Here is a 15,506-nt window from a genome sequence, read left to right as displayed (position 1 = left end):
CTATTAACTCTCCCTCACTTCAGATTTTTTCTTCTGTTGTACTGCTGCAAGCCAGTTTCTAAGTCTATGATAGTTTCCTGCTGTATAATTCCATATACATTTCTTCTGCCTTGATACTTCTATATGCCTATTCATCCTCCAAGTCAGGACTACGTGGTCACTCTCACCAACTGGGGCAATAGCAACTGAGGATCTGAATGTGATATCTCAGTCACATTCAGATCCTCTGATGCCCTGACCAAATCCCAAACCCTTGATCCTCATGTTCCCTCCACGAGGATCAAGGGTTTGGGATTTGGTCCACATGCTACTAAGTCAGTTATCCCTCAAGAAAAAAAAAAAATTTTGGTTGTGAATGCTGCCTCCTCTACTCACTTTATATTGTTGAAGTCTCTCATAATGATCACTTGCTGTGCACTTGCCAAACTAATTTGCTTAAATATTTTCTGTTCATCACCTCTATATTCCCTAGATCTTGCTGAATGTCTTGTCTTATAACCATTCATCTCATGCCAATACTCTCAAAGACATTAGCGTTATTTCTACAGTGATTCTCCATCCTGAGAGGGCACAGTTCATCTCTTATCATAACACTTCATTACCACATTTACCTTTCCTATCCTGTTGAAATATGCTATGCCCTTTGATTTCTGTACCTGTTAGAACATTCTCCTCAGTTAATCAACTTTCACTGTTACCAACAATCTTTGGAGAGACCAAGTCAATCAGTGCTTCATACTCATTCCCTTTATTTCTAATGCTCCTAAGTATTTGAATACAGAAAACCAGGATATTGCCAGTATTCTTATAGTCATTATTACTCTCCTCATACTTCACCTGGCTCTACAATATAGTGTGCACCCTCTCATTTCTCAAGCCACATGAGGCTATTCCTACCACCTTCCACCTGTGCAATTCTGGTTTCTCTGCCCCGACACACTTACTTGCCCAGAAAACAACAATCTCCAAATGATTGCACCCTTCTGCATTCAAATGTAATCCATCTTTTGTATACAGTTCTCTTCTAACCTTAATGTACTCCACGCATCCACATATTCCAGACTTCTCTTCCTACACAATCTCACTATCATCTTATTTGTTATCACTGCTCTTCCTCTCCAATCTGCATTATCATAATGGGGCAACACACTGTTTTTCCTCGGACACATTTCTGCTGCACTATTCCTAACATTAACCTCAAATCTCACGCTACACAATTCATGCTCCTGCTCAGGTCACTTGTATGAACCATTACTATCATCTCCTCTGCATTTCACTCCTCTTCACTGCTATCACCATACTGTCTTTCCATCAGGCAAAGACTCCTCTGAAACTCTACTCTGCACACTCTGAATCATTGGATCTCTTTACATGATAATACAAACAAATTCATTCATCCTTCTTTCAGGGACATCCTTTACTCTTACTGGTTCCAGTTTTTTTCTCTTTCTCTCCCACTTTTCTTTCATCCTCTCATTTCTCCATCCCTTGATTCCACACTTTCTCACCTTTCCTCACTTTCCCTGTCTCTCCCATTCTCTTGGCTTCCTCTCTCCCTTGCTTTCTGATGCCCTTCTCTTTAGCTATCCTCTCCGGCTCCCTGATATCTCCATTCATCCTACTCAAATCAGTCTTCATTCCTTTTATCTCCTGTTGACACACACAATCATGGCCATCAAACTTTTCCTCTACCACACTGACCAAGGTCAAATCCATGTGTACATCTTTCACATTCTCTCTGCCCTCCAACACACTACTATTACCCACAAATTGAATTTCATCTGTTTCTGAAGCACAATCTCTTCTGCTGCTAAATCTTGAGATTGAAATACTTATGTCTCTCTGCACTTCCCACTGCCTACATTTCAGGTACACACACACACACACACATTCCTATTCTTCACCTGCCACATTTTTAAACAACAAAATGCACATGTCACATGCATAACAAGCTACAGAATCATTAACTATGTTATGAATAACACAATCTTTAAATGATGGTAGGCCCGGTGACATCGTGTTAGAACTGGCATTGCCATGTTGAATCAATTTCAATAGCACAAACTTAAAAAAAAACTTCAAGTATTGGTAACGAAATGAACACAATAATGATTCTTCCTTGCTACTATTACTTATCTTTTTTTAAACAGCTCACATCAACCTATTTCCTATGTCTTCGTGTGTTGGTACTTACATTTCACTTCATTCCTCATGTATGTAGTAACATGTCTGCTGATTTCTTAATTTTCTTGGGAGGACTAAGAGGATTAAATTAGTATTATTTCAAGCCTCCAAGGTATCAAAAACAGGCTACAATTTTGAGAAACTTATATATCATTTTTGAATAGAGAAGGAACACATTTGAATTATATTTATATAATAAAATTCACTGAAGTTCAATGTGATATTTCATTGAAAATATGATATCCTGATATAATTAGCTTGTATTATTATTGCATTGATATTTTGAATAACTACTAGGTTAATAATTTTATGCATTAAGTTAGTGTGACCTTTCATTTGAGATATTATTATTATTATTATTATTATTATTATTATTATTATTATTATTCAGGCCTCCATGGAGTCAAAAGACTGGTTTTTTATATAATTGGTTGTTGCTATATTAATTTTATTATTTTGATATAAGATTTCACCTTTTATAGAATTTTCTGTACTTTATTTCTAGATCTTATAGAGTTTGAGAGAGAGAATTTTCTTCTTGGACATTTTTTCATGCTTAATCATGAGTTCATTGGATATTTCTTCACCTCAGTTTGAAAAGTAAGATCCTTTGAGTAGCTAAGTATATTTAAGTGTTAATCTATAGCACGAGTTTGCAACCATTTCTCTAGCATGAGTTATTTGCGACTTAGAATGCTGTGATATCTACTATGTTTGAAATGTCATACATCTATATGAGCTTAACATATCACAAAGTATGACATCCTGATATAATTAGCTTGTATTTATTATTACCACACTGATATTTGAATAACTACTAGGCAATAAAGCAAGGTGATTAATACTTGAAGTATAGTTGTGGGTGCTCTGATATTGAGTGAGGAAGAAACATTTTTATGTATTTGTTTTTCAATTCAAAAATTTAATGAGGAGACTATTATTACTTGTTCTTGTGCTTATGTAAACAAATAATAAATTACTTTTCTTATCTGCTTTATTTTCTAAATCAGCTAATATTAAAGTCACAGTTAACCATTTGAAGATGACTGACCGTTTCTTCTGATTATTTATATATAATATACATATATTGGGGCCAAAAAATCATAAAAAAGTTAAAGATAACTCATTAAAATCTCAGTATAATGCTTTAGACCAGAAAGTAATATTTTTAAGTTTTTACTGAGTTTTGCAGTTATATACCCAGAAATCACCTGGCTGTCTATTATTTAACACAGTGTTTCTCAAACTTCAGTTATCCACGTACCCCTTCTTAAATTTTCATTATTACCAAGTAATCCCTAATTAATTAAAAATGAATTAATCAACATTAATAAATTAATTTAAAATATTAATTAAAATTCAATATCTATTTTATTTGAATGTATATGTTCATGTAAACAAAAAATATGATTTATTTTTACATTTTGGTTCTCTAGAGATGTCAGACGACACACTCATCAATTTTATTTGATCCAGATGCAATATCAACATTTTCTTGTTGCTTACAGCTACTTGTATTTGCTATATTGCTCTCTTTTGGGATTTTTATAAATCCAATCTTTAACCAATGATTCATACGTAAGAATATGAAAGCTAAAAAAAATACTCTATTTACTTGAATATAACTCTAACTTTTTTCCCAAAATTAAAGCTAAAAAATCGTGTTGCGAGATACGTGCGGGAATTTTCAGAAAAAAACTGAAAATGGTGCGACTTACCAAGAAGCTCCTACTTGCTATCACTACTTTTGGCATTGAGAACAGCTTCTTTGTGTGCATTGTCAAAGTCATCTACCCAAATAGCGTCATCGTCTTTCCCATTATTTCAAGCAAAAATTACCAGTAGTTTACATGACTTGAGATAGGTAGAGCAGCGAAGAACTGCATATGATTGGTGCGGTATTAACAAAAGATTGCACGAACCAAAGACAAATTAGCATTTCAACAGTTTAGTTGAAATGCTAATTCCCTTCAACCGAATTCCATAATATCTGAAACACATTCACTATATATTTCTTAGTTTTAACATGTTAACGACAGGGGTGGTGTCAAGCAAAACCATATGTTCCACCGGCAACATATGGTTTTGCTTGGTCTATACAGCAGTTTCTGTTGGAGAGGGGATGTGATTCATTAGTTAGTTTTTTTTTTCCCCGGTTGTCTCTAATTGCACTGTTTGTTGAAAAATATGACTCCTTTAATTATGCATAGCCGAAAATTGCCACGTACCCCCTAATGACCTTTCGTGTACCCTCCCGGGGGGGGGTACGCATACCACACTTTGAGAAACACTGATTTAACATATTGTTTCTTTGCAAATGTCAATGTAGTCTTCCCAAATGGTCACTGTTTAAAATTATTTTTCCTAATGAAGTGTAAATATAAATCATTAGGGCTTTGTTCTTTACAGTTTTGTCATTTGTGTTTAAGCTATCCACAAATTTTTTAGTACTATCACCAGCCTTTTGTTTTTCATATGTCAGTACAAGAATTCATATTATTTTAAAAGGAAGGAATACAGCAGTAAGATGAAGAAAGAAAAGCATGTGTATATTTCCGAAAATCAAAAATGATGCTTGTGTTTCATATTTGTGGTTTACTGCAACCAGCCCATTTATGATATGTTATGATTGTTACTACATTGCTGTACATTTATAGTTTGGTTACCTGTTATATCAGAAATGTGATATCAGTACAAGAATCCACTGTTGTAGGATTTTTGTGTATTAACTTTACATGATAACACAACATTTGAACTCAGTGACTTTTTTTTTTTTTGGCCTATATATATATATATATATAAGCCATTTTTGTTTTTTTATGTATGTAGTTACCACCCATGAAAGATTATAGTGCACTTGTACCATGGGTGGACTAAGGATTTTTTTTTTTTTCCATTGACTCATTGTCAATTTATATATTTTTTGTATTTTTTTAAAAATTTATTTTTACATGGTCTGGAAACCGTGCTGTAGAGACCAAACATGGAACTTTTGCAAGCCATTTCAGGCCTCCAATAAGTGAAATGGTGGTGTCTCACACTGGGCAGTGAAATTCATCTTCCACCTAAAGACAATCACAACCATCTATGCACACAGCAGGATTCAAACCCACGGCCTGTTGGTTGGAGAGTGGGTATGCTAACTACTCAGCCAACCAGGCTGGCAGTTAAGTAAGTTGGAACGCAGTTTGTAGTTGGAAGGGGACCAATCATTCGATGCTGTTGGCACACTCTCCCTCGATGAGTCTTTGGACTCCCTGGAGGTGTCTAATAATAATAATAATAATATGTAGTTTGTTTTCATTATAGCAGACCTGTATTAATGGTATCCTTTTTGTAGTTTTAAAAATGGAGACAGAGAAGATATTAAAGATTACCACCCTGTCAGTCTCCTTTCAACAATATACAGAATTTTCACAGAAATCATTAGTGAGTGACAGAATACAAAACAAACTAGATTTTTGTTAACCTAGAGAACAAGCGGGATTCAAAAAAACCTACAGCACTATTGATCATATTACACATACACACACACATATATATATGCGTGATATGATCAATATATATATATATATATATATATATATATGAAAAAGCTTTAATGACTGATACCGAGAGAAAAAAAGATGACATGGTATATTTGAAAAGATACTACTAGTTTACTAGTTTCGTTGAATTTTCGTTCAATTCAACGAAACTAGTAAACTAGTAGTAGTATCTTTTCAAATATACCATGTCATCTTTTTTTTCCTCTCGGTATCAGTCATTAAAGCTTTTTCATAATATTCCAACTGAGTAAAAATGAATTCTGAAAAAAAATATATATATGTGTGTGTGTGTGTGTGTGTGTGTGTGTGTGTGTGTGTGTGTGTGTGTGTGTGTGTAATATGAAAAGGCACTTGATTCATTCTCAACATTAGCTATTTTAGAAGCCCTCAAAAATCAAGGATTTGAAAAAACTTGCATTGATATACTTAGTCATATATATATATATATATATTCAACTGCAGCTATAAAATGAGGAACAAAAGTGAAATTTCCTATAATAAAAAAGAAAAGGAGTTAGACAAGTAGATGCCATTTCACTTATGTACAACTGCCTGGAAGAAATTTTTAAAAACCTGGATTGGAAAAATAATGGAATTATGGTAAATTGGAAAGAACTAGATTACCTACGATTCTCTGATGACATTGTTCTTTTAGGAAACTCTGCAGAATAATTTCCATAAATGATCAATGAATTGAATGCAAAAAAGTAAAAAGAAATAATTAAATGTAAACAAAGACAAAACAAAAATAATGTATAATAAATACATCACCAAAACGCCAGTACAAATGGGACACCAGGAAATTGATATAGTAACCTCCTATGTTTATCTAGGAGAAAAGATCATAGTAGAAGGAGATTGTGAAAAAAAATTTATGTAGGATTCAAGTTTGTCAGACAGCCTTTGGAAATACCATGAAGTACTCAAAAAAAGCATCCCATTCTGCCTTAAAAATATTAGGCAATTGTATACTTCTGTTCATGACATATGGAAGTGAAACTTAGACTAAAAAATTGAAACGCTCAGGATTACTTAGAGGAAAATGGAAATATCGTTACTTGGTATTACTATTCTAGATAGAAAGCACAGACTTGGATCAGACCTCAGACTATGGTGAGAGAGAAATATTATAACAGCCATTAAAAGATCTGGATGGCAATGGGCAAGTGTTGTTGCAAGAAGAAACACTCAAAAATGGACAAAGATGATGAATGGTATCTAAGAAATGGAAAGAAAGCTATGTGAAGATGAAAGAGATCTATATGAACAAAGAGATGATGGGATGATGAAATTAAAGAGGTCGTTGAAATTCATTGGCAAAGAAAAGCTTAAGATAGAATTGAATGGAGGGCTTTGAGGGATGCCTTCTCTAACAGTAGACAGAAAATGGCTGCTGATGATAATAGCAGATGTGTATAAACCACAGAAACTGTTGTGACTTTCTTAAGTTACAATTAAAGGAGTTGCCATGACAGAAGCAGTAAATTATAGGCCAATTGACATCTCAGGAGTGATGGTTAAGGTATTGGAGAAATTGTTGAAAGATAGAATTCAGGACTGGGTTGATATGAATAAGATACTCTGAGGTACAACATCCTTTTGTGAAGGGTTTGTCTTGTCATAATAATTGACTTTACTTTTTATGATCAAGTTACAATGGAGTTTGATAAGGAAAATGGCTAAACAGTGATACTGATGTTCTTAGCAAAGCCATTTGTCAAGATTACACATAGATCTCTGTTACATAAATTGGAGCAAAGAAGGATGGATATGTATCTGGTGATTCGGATTAGAGTGTGGCTGAAGGATAGATATCAAAGAGTGTTTTGTGGAGAAGTTGAGTCCAGGAGAAGGTAGGCAACTAGTGGTGTACTACAGGGGTCAGTACTTAGTCCTCTGTTATTTAATTTGTGGCATAGGAAATGATTTGATGAGAAATATTCAGTTGTTTGCTGATGATGCAAAACTGAGAAAAGCGATAGTAAATAAGGTGATGTAGAGATTCTTCAGGATGATTTTAGTAGATTAGCAGTATGGACAAAGATATATGGGCTGCCAGTTTAATGAGGCCAAGTGTTAGGTAATGCATTTTGGGAAGAAAAGATCACAAGCTGTGTAATATAGTGATATAACTGAATTTAAGGAAACTGATGAGAGCAGGACTTGGGGGAGGATAATTGTGGATAGGGAGTTGAAATTTGGTGGGCATATTGCAAAGGTAGCCAAACGTCATATCTGATTGTGTGGTTATTGAAGAACACACTAACAAGCAGGGATTGAGAAGTTATTGTTCCCTCTTTATGAGACTTTAGTGTAGCCACATCTGGACTACTACATGCAGATCTGGTCACCTGGATTCCCTAGGGATGAAGTGACAAAGGAAAGTCTGTGGGCATGTATTGTGTAAATAATGAATCTCCTCTGATGAGTGTTCTGACTCCATGGATATACCTGTATAATAATGCATTTTAAAAACAATTATTAGAAGTGTTCAGAATTTTTGTATATTCCCTAATAAGTTTATCTTCCTGATGAAGCCATTACTTATTTACAGCACACACTTAGAGATTTTGTTTTGTACTACAATAAATCTTAATAAATCTGATGAGTATAGTGTGTTTAATCTTCTGCTCCTGTAATTTCATTTCTGCATGTTGAGTCTTGACTGGAAGATGTGGGAATTGGCACGTCATCTAGAGAAGCTACAATGTACACACACACACAAAAAAAAGGTGAATTTTTCTGATTTCCTATTTTGGAAGAAATGGAGACAGTTCTATTATTCCAAACTTTTTAAGTAATAAAGCAAATGTTTATTCCTGTAAAATTCAAATGATTTTCAGACTAGTGTGTTTCATTTTACATCCTCAAATTTGAATCACCAGATTAGTGCTATTTTCTATTGAAAATAGCACTAATGCTAGTTCATTACCTTCAGTTACTTGGAATTTCATTGATAACATTTCAGAAAACCTTAAAAGTTAAATAAGTACTGCAGTGACTGTTTTTCAAAGAAGTTTAACTTCCTGTACAAGTTCTTATAACAGAATAACCATTCATTATCTGGGGAAAAAGTATTTGTAAATCTTTCCAATTACAAACTTAATCACATAGACCAACGGTGGACAAACTGCGGCTCCCAAAGCTACTCTGAGTGGTTCCCGAGACAATATTGGTTTTCATTGCCATTTTTCATAAACTTTTATATTAATAATCTATAGTAGTATAGTATGTATCAGTATTCGAATATTTTGATGGCCTGTGTCGCTCCCACCAAAATTAGTTCCAAAATATGCATTTCCCACTGCCTTCGTTGTCTGGACTCTGCGTCATCACTCTTCATGCAGTACACACAAGTTACGCACTTATGGTGGTAGTGGAACATAACTAGTGTAGTCTAGTGTACATAAGTACTTTTCTGATTAATAAATACTTAAGATTGACTTTAGTGAAAGTTATAAAACCCTTGTTTAAAATTACTGAGCAACAGAAGCGTATAAAACGAAAATACAAACAAGAAAAGAGAGTGTTTAACCAACTATGGGGGGGATGATTTTGATTTTACTGTTAAGGGTGAAAAGGCTCTGTGTCTTATCTGTCATACAACCATCAGCCACTTTAAAGCCAGTAATTTAAAGTGTCACCATGAATGTAATCATAAAAATATGAATCTGAATTTCCTCCTGAATCAGTACTGCTGAAAAACAAGATAAAATGCTTGAATTATTATTTTGTCACTCAAAAAAATAGCCTATTTTCCCTCTGTAAGCAAAGTGATTTGGCTACTGAAGCTAGTTTTGTTATAGCTTGGAATATTGCTCGAAGTAAACTACCTTACAGTTATGGAGAATTTGTAAAATTGAATATTAGTGATGTGATTGTAATTCTTGCTCCAGAGAACTCAAAACTTAAACAGGCAATAGAACAAATTCCTATCTCCTGCTGCACTGCTGAGAGACGTATTTCTGAAATTAGTTCTACAATCGTATGTTCACTGCAGAGTGATCTGAAAAGCTGCATTGCTTTCAGCTTAGCATTGGATGAATCTACAGAAATTCAAGATATCCCTCAGCTAGCTATATTTGTTTGCCATGTTACAAACGATGGAAATGTAAAAGAAGAATTTTTAGACTTGATAAGCTTAAAGGAAACCACAAAAGGTATTGACATCAAAAATGCACTTAACAGAGCTTTATTTAATGCTCAACTACCATTGCATAAACTTGTTAGCATTGCAACAGCTGGAGCACCAGCTATGGTAGGTCAAAATACTGGCCTATTTGGGCAATTGACACATGATATCAATCCTGAATGTCTCTTTATTAATTGTATCATTCACTTTGAGCATTTAGTAAGCAAACACTTCAAGTTCAACAATGTTATAAATTGCCTTTTAGAAATTGTGAATTTCATTTGGACAGGTGCAAAAATACACTGTGAATTTAGAAATTTTATTGAGGAGCTGAAGCTTGAAGAAAAATCAAGTGACCTTTCATTCTACTCTGTTGTAAGATGGCTATCAACTATCAATCTTCTGAATAAGTTTGTTGCTCTTTTTGAACAAATCATAGCTTTCATGAAAGAAAAGAAAAAGAAATGCCCACATCTAGAAGATCATGGATGGGTAGATACAGGATGTTGTTCTTTACAGACAACACCTTTAAATGTTTTAAAGGTGTTGTCTGTAAATACTGGAGGTGTTGCATTTAAATCTGTTTTCCAGATTTAAATGCAACACCTCCAGTATTTAAATCTGGCACTTGAAGGAAGGAACAAAGTTATTACAGAACTTGCCCAATCAGTTTTTAGAATAAAATAAACCTTAAATTAAGAATAACTGCTTTTCCTGATGCGGAAATTAAACACAGTAAACTGAAACAATACGAAGGAAACTTAGAAACACTTTATAATGATTCCGAGAATAGGTTTAAGAAACTAAAAAAAGTTAAAGCCATGTTTTGAATTTCTTGCGAAGCGTTTTGTGATTGATGTCATCAATGGTGGATGTCCTGTTGTTGCACCTTTTACCGTGGATGTTGCTTCAATAGAGACAGAGCTTATTGAGCTGCAGGAAGATGTGGGTTTGAACTAGTACATAAAAGCTCATCTGTAACTGACTTTTGGAAACAAATCCCAGAAGCAAAGTATCCAATCTTCAGAAAACTGGCTTCCGAATACTCTCTGTTTTTGGGATAACTTACTGCTATGAATCTCTCTCTCTCTTCTCTGCAATGAAATTTGTCAAGTCAAAACATCGTGCTATCTTCACTAACAGCCACCTCACTGAGCTTTTTAGAACAGCTTTGATATCCTACCAGCTAGATTTTAAACTATTAACTGCACAAATGGAGACTCAATCAAAGACTCCAACAAGTAGAGATTAAACATATTCTTCTTTGGCGAGTAGGACTACTATACAGGGTGTTCGGGATAAATTTGACAGTTTCGTAAGGAAAAAGAAAATCTTCTTTGTATCTATTAAATTTAATGAATTGACAAAAAAACATTACAGGCAGAGTTAATTACAATACTATCAACAAGATTTACTCAAAATAACCACCATTAGCATCGATCACAGCTTCAATTCTGCTTCGGAACCTCGAACAAGCTGATGCTACAGTCTCCCTGGGAAGGGCCGCAAAAACTGTTTTAATTTTATCCATTAACTGGGCTTTTGTATTACTGGAAGTGCGATTGGTGTCTTTTTCAACTGCGCCCCATACAAAATAATCCATAGGGTTAAGGTCTGGGGAGTTTGGAGGCCAAACATTTGGACTGGTGAAGTCGTAGAAATTTTCAGACAACCATTTTTGACTTTTCCCAGAGGTGTGGCAAGGGGCCGAATCCTGCTGCCATACATACAGCCTACCATTGGCTACCCTTGTTATCCAGGGCTTGACTACAGTTAGCAACTCCACGAACAAAGCCCGAATTCCAATGCCAGGGTTCTTCAACACCTGTTCCTGCAGATTTGCGAGGAATTCTGCTGTACGAATGCAATCAGATCGTCTGCTAGGGATCTTTCTTCTTGCTACATCCTCGTAGTCACCATTGCAAGTCTCTAGTTCATGCCTGATTGTTTTTACTGTATTCAGGGAGCATTGGGCAGCAGTCGTAATATCCTTATTTTGATGGCGGGCACGAATCATCATGATACAAGTTATTCTCTTCCATGATTCAGGTGGGTTCCAGCTATCCATCCTTTCTGACATCTTGTATATGAATGAAGAAGGGTCCAAACTTTTAAATGAAGAGAAGTGTGTGTTAATACATGTAACTTACGGAAAAATATAATTAATTATAAATATGTCAAATTTATCCCGAACACCCTGTATAGTTGTATTTTTTGTTATTTATAAATACGATTTTAAAATAATTGTTTCTGTGGCTCTTGAACATCCAAAAATGTATGAAAAGTATTGTATGTGGCTCTTATTACCAAAGAACTTGCCCACCCCTGACATAGACACTGCCATTTTAAATAAAGGTTTTGGATTGGCAGTTACTTGTCTTCACATAACAAAAGTAGCTGTCATTGCCAGTGTGAAAAAGAGCCACTAAATTTTTATCTGAAGAGGCTTTAAACACTAGACTAATTGCTGCATTATTGCATGTCCTTTTATTTAGTTTCTCAAAAAGCACTATTACTAAATTGGAAAGGATAACTCAAATGTTTAATTTGAGCCTCAGGACTGGGTCAGTCCCAAGGGGGTGGAAAGAGGGGAAAATAGTTCCACTGCACAAAGGTGGTTCCAAGTTGCTGTTGAAAATTACCGGCCAATCAGCATAACAGGAATCATTATCAAGGTCTTAGAGAAAATAGTCAAGAGGAAAATACAAGATTGGATAGAAGAAAATGGGATACTGTATCGGGGACAGCATGGTTTTGTGAAGGGTAGGTCATGCCTCAGTAACTTGCTCACGTATTATAACACAGTGACGGCTGAACTGGATAAGGGTAATGGGTTTACAGTGATTCTGCTGGACCTTGCTAAGGCCTTTGACAGGATACCACATGGAATTCTAATCAGTAAATTGCAGCATATGGGAATGGACATAGGGTTGGTGAGATGGATAGGAGGGTGGTTGACAGAGAGATATCAGAGAGTGGTTTACTCAGGAGTAGAGTCCACAAGACGGCCTGTGACTAGTGGTGTACCACAAGGATCTGTTCTTGGACCACTGCTGTTTAATTTGTTCATAAATGATATAGGAAAGGATCTGAGAGGAACAGTTCATTTGTTTGCGGATGATGCGAAGTTGGGTGGGCAATAGTGAATGCAGATGACGTCAAAATTTTGCAGGATGATTTGGATAGATTGGAGGTCTGGGCTAGGGAGAATGGATGTCAATTTAATGTGGCAAAATGTAAGGTTATGCATTTTGGGGTGAAAAGATGGGAGGCAGTTTACTGCATTGGTGGAACCGTGCTCCAGGAAATTGATGAGGCACGAGATTTAGGAGTGTTGGTGGATAAGGAATTGAAATTTAGGGGACACATTGCAAAAGTGGCCAAATCAGCTCATCAAATCACTTGGTTGCTGAAGAATACGTTGACAAGCAGAGACAAGCAGGTTATTGTTCCTCTGTATCGAGCCTTGATAAGACCTCATCTCGACTACTGTGCTCAGATTTGGTCACCTAGGTTTCTTCTTGATGGGGAGGAGGTGGAGAGGATCCAGAGGCGAGTGACCAAGATGATAGCAGGTCTGTGGAATGAACCGTATGAGAACAGGTTGAGGATTTGTGGGTTGCAAAAATTGGTTGATAGGCGGAGGAGGGGAGATATGATTGAGACATTCAAATTACTGAAGGGTTTCTATAAAATTAATTCAGAAGATATTTTTGAGAACAGGGCTGGTTGTGGGAGGACTAGGGGACATCCATGGAAACTGGGCAAAAGTGTGGTTAGTAAAGGTGTTAGAGCTGGGTTCTTTACTTTTAGAGTAGTGAATGAGTGGAATGCGCTCCCTAAGTCTGTGGTGGATGCTGTGACAGTGAATGAGTTTAAGGCGAGGTATGATAGATACTGTATGAATGTCGAATAGTTGTGATGAAAATGATTGGGGCCTCCCTCGATGAGTCTAATGACTCCCTGGAGTTGCCCGTAATAATAATAATAATAATAATAACACTAAAATTTATGTAATAATCATGATATAGTCTTCCTCTAAGCCAGTGTTTCTCAAACTGCAGATCCGTGTACCCCTTCTTAACTTTTCATTATTAGCAAGTACCCCTTATCTAAATAATAAATAAATAAATAAATATATTTCATTGTAAATGCCTATTTTATTTGAATTAAGATGTGTATGTATTTTAATAGAACAAAATGTGTAAAGATACTATAAATTTTTACTTAATTTTAATAATTTATCATCAGCGAGTGGAGTGAAATTGCTTATGGTGGGATAAAATTTCAACAATATTTGGCTCTAAATTGTTAATTTCAATCTCAGATGCGGTTTGAGATCTATAATGTGGTTCTTCTTCTTCATCTTAATATCTACAAGGGCCGAAAATCTAACTTCGCACAGATGTGAACTTGGAAATGGAAAAATTAACCTTAGAGCTTTATCTGTTAATTCAGGAAATTCATTCTGTATTTGTAGCCAAAATGATGATGATAACATATTCTTGTTGTATTTATTTTTTAAGAAATCATCAGAATCTAGTTCTAAATTCTAAATTTATTTTGAAAAAAATTCCACAGGTTTGTCCTTGGATTCATTATGTTTCGATTTAAATCAGATGGTTTCATGCTTTCATTTTTTTAAAATTTCACCACAAAGGAGACATAATGGAATAGGTTCCTCTTCATTTCCCGTCCATAAAAATCCACATTTCAAGTAATTCATATCATACTTAAGGTTTTTCATCTTCTTCCTAGTTGGTTCCTTACAGATGTCAGTCGACAACCCTTTTGAATTTCATTTGATCCAGATACAATAATAATGTTTTCTTGTTGCTTACAGCTACTTGTATCTTCTATATTGCTCTCTTTTGTGCATTTTATAAATCCAGTCCTGAACCATTGATCCATACTTAAGAATTTGTATGCTAAATAGTTATATTTATTATAGGTATTATAACTTTCATACATTATTAAAGCAATTATCACTGTAAAAGTAGTATAAACCCATTAATCGTTATTTTAACTAACAACAATTTTTTTTCATGATCAAATAATGAAGCATATTGATTAATATCTGTTTAACTGTCTTAATTACATCTACTAATGATTCATATAATTACTTTTTTTATCAGTCGCTATTGTACACTCTTTGCGTTGTTGCAAGCTCACAATATACATTCACATACGAAGCTGAAGAAGATTCACAAGTGATCGCCTGCAAATTTGCAACCTATTCAATTGAAGCAGTTATCACAATTTGAGTAGGAAATTCATATATATTTTTTTCTTAATAACGAATCTATGAATTAATGGTGCATAGCCGAAAATTGCCGCATCCCCCCCCTACCCCTGGAGATATTTCACGTACCCCTGGGGGTATGCGTACCACACTTAGAGAAAACACTGCTCTAAGCAGACAAGGGAAATTAAAAGTTATTTAAGGTGATAATGGATATTTCTGATAAAGAATTCTTGCAGTTTGATCTAAATGTCCCTGTGGTCTCAGTTATCTTGAAAAGTTTTAATTGTGACCAAAATGTATATTCTATCAGACTCTTCTACTTAGAAACAGAATGTGAGAAAGAAAATGTCCTTGCTGCACATATTTTGTGAGAACATCAAGAAATGGATTGGTCTTT

At 35.0% G+C, this 15,506-nt stretch overlaps 1 protein-coding gene across 3 annotated transcripts in view; it reads left to right on the top strand.

Moving 5' to 3' along the window:
- LOC150102983 (hexosaminidase D-like) overlaps positions 1–15,506 on the top strand; it is a 229,779-nt gene that overhangs the window by 17,120 nt on the left and 197,153 nt on the right. For all 3 annotated transcript variants that reach the window (XR_016548766.1, XM_090397339.1, XM_090397338.1), the window contains exon 2: positions 2,690–2,784. Coding sequence is in view for 2 of the 3 variants with exons in the window: in XM_090397339.1 (XP_090253465.1) it covers positions 2,747–2,784 (38 nt within the window). In the remaining variant the exon portion in view is untranslated. The remainder of the gene's footprint in view (positions 1–2,689; positions 2,785–15,506) is intronic.

This window comes from Typopeltis vanoorti, chromosome 9 (genome assembly GCF_054136105.1).
Source record: "Typopeltis vanoorti isolate ZY-2024b chromosome 9, IOZ_Tvanoo_1.0, whole genome shotgun sequence".
Classification (NCBI taxonomy): Eukaryota; Metazoa; Arthropoda; class Arachnida; order Uropygi; family Thelyphonidae; genus Typopeltis; species Typopeltis vanoorti.
The sequence above is the reverse complement of the archived record's forward strand: the minus strand, read 5'-3'. Positions and strand labels throughout refer to the sequence as shown.